The following is a 7,096-nucleotide window of genomic DNA, read 5'->3' as shown; positions in this document are numbered from 1 at the left end:
TGAAGTATAAGTATGCAACTGAATCGAAATACGATGAGCCAAATAAAAAACAGATTGTCTTTGTTATTCAAGTTCACAGTCTTCATCTAAGTATTCCATGCATTCCTTTATTGTTACTAAAAGTACTTTTAACTCTTTACTCTCTGAATTTAAGTTAAGAACCTTGAGCAGAGTTTTGTTAGTTTTGTTTAACTCGTTAACCAAATATTTACAAAATTCATAATCAGTTTTAAACAAATGAGTTGAAACATCTTCCTTTTGAATTTTACTCCTCATAAAACTTTTAGCCGTTTGAATATTGTTACAAACAAAAGAAATTAAAAACGCTGAGGTACTACATTCACTTATAGCAAAAGGATCAGCACCCATCTTGACCAATTCAACAGCTATTTCTGTATCATGAGAATAAGAAGAAGCAGTAAACTTCTGCAAGTCCTTGTCTAAAGTATTCTTAAAGTTAATAAGCATTTCAGTTTCTAAGTTCGTGTCTTCATTGTTCATAAGTTGGGAATTTATTTTTTCAATGATTTTCTTAGACTCAGAAGAAGTTATTAATTTGAAGCATTTAAGCTTTTCAAACCCCATTTTTTCTTCAAGCTTCTTACGAAAACTTTCAATATTTTCAAACTTCTGTTTCAATATTTTTTTATGAACTTCTTCCATTTTTGACGATATTCTGATATTCCAACGAAGTTTTTTTTCACAGCCGTATAACCATAATGATATTAGAGAGCTTACGAAATAAAAACTGCAACGGCAACGATTTATGTAAAAAATTTATCAATACGCATGCGCAATGATGAGATTTCCTGGTTTGCCGTTTTAAAACAGTAAGCGGAAGAGAGTATTAGCCAAATTCATATAACGCGGTTTGTAGGGAAAAAAATAAAAATGGTAGCGTTTTAAATAACAACAAAATCGTGTGAAGTCTATTTTTGTATATAGATAGTTTTGTTTATATAAATTTCAAATCTTTTTCAATAAGAATAGCGACTTTAGTTTAAAGTCGTATTATGTCGAAAAGTATAGATTGATTCAAAAGTGAAGAAATGAATTTTCAAAAGTAAACGGTTTTTTTTAATATTAATTGTGAAATCTACTTATGGCATTTTACTAAAAATGTTGTTTTCTGAAGCACATGTCCATCTCACCATTTTGAAATCTAGGATAGCTAAAGCTATTAATTTAAACTTTTTTTCTGAATAAAAAACACGAATAGAACAGCTTTAAAATGCGCTAAAAAAGTTTAAACAAAGCTATCATTTTTATTTTTTTCCCTACAAATAGACCCAGGCCTCTGACGTGAATTTGGCTAATGGCTCACGATGTGACTTTTAATTATGCAAAATTTGTCGTTGCGTCAGTTAATGTTGCGTGAATTTTTGGATAATGAAAGCATATTTTTGCCATTTTTACAAAGTTTCCACTCTGGCAATGGGATGCACTGTCGCCAATATATTTTAATTGACCATTCTTAACTTTAGACAATGAATAAAATACTTTGCATGACAAAATAAATTTCTTTCAAAATAAAGAAGCTACATATGCAACAGACGGATGTGACATTAGTTTACCAAATTCTAAAAATCTTGAGTTGTCAGAAGAAATAAAAGAAGAAAAAAGATGTATTATGGACTGTAGCGAGCTCCTTAGTTCAATCAAAAATCAATTTTATGAGGTAAATAAAATTGCCAATCCTTTCACAGAAGTATATAGTCTGTTACTAAAAGCGTCAAAGCTTTTACAAGAAAATACTACCCATGAGAGTGGTACACCTATTAGTCAGCCCCAACATACTAAATATTTTAAACTTTGCCGAAAAAATTTAAAAAAAATACATACTCGAATCGTTGTGGATTGGCTAAAAATAGAAAAATAGCTGCTGCCAAGATAAATTTTACAACATTGAAATGTCATAATTTTGATGTAGAGGAGGAAGTAGTTATGGAAGACATTGAGCTAGATGGCCTTCCTTCATTTATTTTTAATGTACCAAATATGTCTGTAAAGCCTGAAGGAGAGTCTGAAAAAATGCCTGCTATAAAAGAGAACTTCAAAGACACCTTCTATATTTTAAATTCTTGTTTCAACATCACCGACCAAGACTTAAAATTATTTAGTAGCATTGAAATGCTAACTGACAATATCTTTGTGTGCCAATCCATAAATAAATTAAAAAACATAAATGAATAACAAATTAAATAAATAAAAATCTTCTATGCTCAAAATGTGATGCCTTTTTGTCAAGACAGTATTGATAGCATATTGTCAAGATCATGACAAATATTTTATTGAAAATAATTTATTGCTTCATGTAGCTGGCAATAAAAAAAATATTAATGTTAAAATTAAATGTTTATAAATTATTTTAGATAAAATGTATTGATATTAACTATTGTTACATTTTTTAGGCTATAAAGTTATTTTGAAACTAAGTATAAATTATTTTGACACTGAGTCAAAATAACTTTATAGCCTTTAATTTCTATCCAAAATAATCAAATTATGTTTATTTGCTAACATTGTATACATGCAATGGCTACAGAGAGATACTGGTATGTAGCTACATATATAGCTACATCTCTATGTAAAGAGATATAAAAATATGTGGATTCCCCCTATATTTATAAACTGTTATTACTATTGTTTTTATTATTATTGCTATTACTATTACTATTCTTTTTCTTCTTCTTCTTCTTCTTCTTCTTATTATTATTATTATTATTATCATTATTATTATTATTATTATTATTATTATTATTATTATTATTATCATTATTATTATTATTATTATTATTATTATTATTATTATTATTATTATTATTATTATTATTATTATTATTATTATTATCATTATTATTATTATTATTATTATTATTATTATTATTATTATTATTATTATTATTATTGTTGTTGTTTTAAAAAATTTAAATTCAAAAAAAAAATTACCCTGACAAATAATTAAATTGAAACAATCAATATTATTAGTATAACAATGGCTTATAGTATAATCAGTAACTTATTATTATACTTATAAGTATAATAATAAGTTACTGATTGATAAAAATGCTGTCACTTATAATTAATCTGATCAGAGGACAACACTGGTTATGTCTTCTTCTAGCACTTGAACGACTAAAAAGAATTTTAAAAAGTGTAATGTTACACTAGGCAGGTCCGTTTTTAGGGGTCGAAAAAACTATAACTTTGCCACTTTATTTTCCCATTCTACGTTGGTATACAAGAAAAAAATTTTGAAAAATTTCAAATTTCCTGACCTCCCTAGGGGTTTGAATATTTTATATTTAGTACATTTTTAGTGAATTTTTTTTTTTTTAATTTGCACTACCGGACTTATGCGGAGGTATAAACACAGCGCGCAATAATTTATTTAATGAAACTGCGCTGCGTTTGTAACTTTTTAAATTTAAAATGGCAATATCAACACGTTCAAATACTGAAATATATTTATTAGGACAAACCCACGAAATTGATTGCAGAAGTTTGCCTACGAAAGGCGACGTTTTAAGATATTTTTATCACTGCTGCAGATTACTAAATTTCAATAAAAATAAAAAACACACCGAAATTATATCTTGCCCTCTTGATATAAATCACGAGCTGCTTTGTAATGATAAAACATGTCAGCCCAAATGCGTTGTTTCTGCTCTTAGAAAACCGTGGCTTATGAGTGGTATACCACACATTAGTTGTAGAAGTATTAGGTAGCTATCGATTTAAATAATATTTATAGTTTATTACATAATTATTGATAATTATTGATATAAAAATTTAAGCTAAATGACAAATAAAAATTTGTTAATTTATTTTAGGGAAAATGTTTCCAAATTAATATATCATCACAAGAAACTGGTATCATATCGTTCAAAAAAAACGGAAACACAAAAGCTACATGAAAATAGTTTTTTGGCATTAGAAAAAGAATTGTTTGACATAGGGCACCCAAAACTTTATGAAATAATTAAAAAAGATAGAATTTGATCAAAAGATGCAAAAGAATGCGATATTTTGTTTTATGAAGACCAAAAAACTGCAAGAACAATGGTAATTGACAAAATAGACAAAATATATCAAAAAGTTTATTCCAACAGAGAGTTTCGCAAAAGGAAAGCAAAGGAGTTTGAGCAAATGGAGGAATCTACCACAAAAAACTCAAAGTTAAAACAATTTTCATCAAATAGCAATTGTATTAATGGAAATCAAGAGTTATTTTTGTTAGAAAATTTTGATAATGATAAACAATCAATGATAATTGAAAAACAATCAACTAACATAAAACGAAATAAAGTGACAGTAACAGTAGATATTGATGAACTTATCAAAAAAACGTCAATATTTTGTGGGCGTTTTGGAATTTCTGTTGGAGTACAGAAAGGATTATTAGCATTATTTTTAAGATCTGGAAATATCAATCTTAATGAAGTAAAACTTTCAAAGACAAAAGTAGAAAAAATAAGAAAAGATTTATATTTAAGTGAATCAGAATTAATTAAAGAAAAAATAAAAGAAAAATGTAAAAATAGTAATTTAATTTTGCACATTGATACAAAAAAAGTTACAGCTTTAAATGAAAACTATATTTCTGAAGTAAATGAACGTCTAGCTATTGTTGTTACAAGTCCAGACTGGGATTTAAATACAAATGGAAAGCAACAGGATGAGCTGCTAGGCATAGTTGAATGTCAATCAGGAAAAGGATATGATCAAGCATTGGCATGTTTTAATGTTATAAAAAAGTTTGGAATTGAAAGCTTTATAATTGGAATTTGTGCTGACACAACAGCATGTAACACTGGTTGTAATAAGGGTTGTATAAGTATTTTAGGAGAACTTTTAAATCGATCTCTGTTAAGGCTTCTTTGTAGAAAACATTCTCAAGAACGACATATTTTACATGCAATAAATGCAATCACTAAAACAGAAAGCAAAGGTCCATCAAAATCTATTTACACAAGATTCAAAGCTGCTTGGCCAATGAATTATGAAAATGTTCAAAAAAATATGGATCAGTTATCAAAGTTTCCGTGGTGCAAAGTTAGTGGAGCTCCATTAGAAGATATGGCTAAAAAAAGTTTATCTTTTTGCAAGAAAGCTTTGGAACTTCATACTTTCCCCAGAAATGATTATAAACATCTGTGTCAATATGTCATTGTTTTTCTGGAAGGAAGGGAGGCAGTTCCTGGATTTATTATACACAAACCAGCTGCTGAACATGAAGCTAGATTTATGGCAGATGCTTTATACATTTTGGCAATGAAGCTTACTCAACCAATCATAAAGTTTTTAACCCTTGAGGAAGAAATAGTATTTTCAAAGGCTGCAATATATGTAGCTTCAGTTTATGCAAAAAACTTTCTTCAATCAAGTCAAATTGCTTCTGCTGCTCATAATGATTTGTGTACGGTTAAAGAGATGATAAAAATGAAAGATTTTGATGCTGATGTCCCTGAAGCTTTTATTTCAAGCTATCTTAGACACAGTCATTATCTTTCTGAAGAAACAGTTGTTTTTTGTTTATTTGATAAAAGTCTTGACAATAAAGTTAAAGAAAAAGTTGCTCAGCAGTTATTAAAAACAAATTTACCTAACGTCTTTAAACTTAAAAAGTTTAAGCCTGTAGAAATAAATGAAAATTCAGAACTTAATGATTACGTTGGTCAAAATTCTTGGCTAATATTTAAAATAGTTCCTTACTTATTAAAGTGGTTAGAGAGTCCACCTGATTTGTGGACTCATGATTCTGATTATAAAAATATGCAAAGGTTTATAAAGAGATTAGTCTGTGTCAATGACTGTTGTGAAAGAGCTATTAAATTGGTAAAAGACTTTATCAATTTAACAATTAAAGAGGAAAAGTTACAAGATATTTTACTGGTTTTGAAGGAACACAGAGTTAATTTTCCATTTTATAAATGTAACTGGTCCAAAGAAATACTTAATAAATTGTAAGAAAAGTTTTTATAAGAAAAATTTAACTGAATTTTTATGTATATTATTTACAAAACGTGTTTGTAAAACCTTTAGTCAAAGTATTTTACATTTTTAACAGTTTACTTTTATTTTTTATCTTTATTAAGTACAATATTTGGATTACTTATTTAACAAACTTATTAAATGCAAATTTTATTAAGTTTTTTAATGAATATTTAAGAGTATTTAGATAAATATACAATTAAAAACATAGTAAAAACCAGGTCTTTAAAAGAAACCAGGTCATATTTCAAAATGTGTTATCTCGAGAAATTTTAAATATTTCGAGCTCAAATTTTATACGAACCTTCCTAATAGTAGAGCCAACTCACCCAAAAAAAAAATTACTAGTTTTGTTGGTCTTTGATCCAATTAAGACAGCAATTTAACGAATAATTGGTCAAAAATGACTTTTTTTAAAATATTCAAACCCTCAGGGAGGTCAGGAAAATTGAAATATTTTTAAAACTTTTTTTGGAATAGCCTTGTATATCAACGTAGAATGGGAAAATAAAGTGGCAAAGTTATAGTTTTTCCGACCCCTAAAAATGGACCTGCCTATGTTACACTTATATTTGTTCAAAAATAGTAATAAAAACAATTTTTGTTTAAGTGTATTTACACACCTGCATTTGTTCAAAAATAGTAATAAATACACTGATTATTTTTATTATTAATCTTATTATGATGTTCTGTTAAGTTTTAACTTTTTATTATTACTTGCACTATTTGTATATACTAATTTCCTTGAATGTAATACTTTTCAGAATATATTAGATTTGATTTAATGCGGCTGTTTGTTTATTTGTTTATTTTTATTTGGGCTTTGATTATCCAAAAATTCACGCAATGTTAACTGACGTAACGACAAAATTTGCATAATTAAAAGTCACGTCGTGAGCCATACTATTTTCTGCTTACCTTTTAAAACCTTACATACACGGCCCACTGATCTTAAAATATAACTGGATTGCGCATACGGGCACTAATCTCAAAATATAACAAAAAAAATTATAATAAATATAACATATTATATTTTGAGATCAGTGGTCACTAGTCAATTCTAGATCGTTTAGGTTGAAAATTAGATTATTTAAAAAGTCTT

General features: G+C 27.4%; 1 protein-coding gene and 1 pseudogene across 1 annotated transcript; both read left to right on the top strand.

Moving 5' to 3' along the window:
* Positions 1–1,315: 1,315 nt before the first annotated feature.
* On the top strand, positions 1,316–2,298 carry LOC149884362 (uncharacterized; annotated as a pseudogene).
* A 1,021-nt stretch (positions 2,299–3,319) lies between these two features.
* Positions 3,320–6,051, top strand: LOC145186311 (uncharacterized). Its single transcript, XM_090099267.1, has 2 exons — positions 3,320–3,725; positions 3,834–6,051. Exon 2 carries the CDS (start codon positions 4,063–4,065, stop codon positions 5,968–5,970), a length of 1,908 nt encoding a protein of 635 aa, XP_089955393.1. The 5' UTR covers positions 3,320–3,725; positions 3,834–4,062; the 3' UTR covers positions 5,971–6,051.
* The last annotated feature ends 1,045 nt before the right edge of the window (positions 6,052–7,096 follow it).

This window comes from Hydra viridissima, unplaced genomic scaffold (assembly GCF_058129835.1).
Source record: "Hydra viridissima isolate aposymbiotic clone 2 unplaced genomic scaffold, HvirCarnegie_v1 scaffold_9, whole genome shotgun sequence".
NCBI classification, from domain to species: Eukaryota; Metazoa; Cnidaria; class Hydrozoa; order Anthoathecata; family Hydridae; genus Hydra; species Hydra viridissima.
Note: the sequence above shows the minus strand (reverse complement) of the source record. Positions and strands in the feature narration are given on the sequence as shown.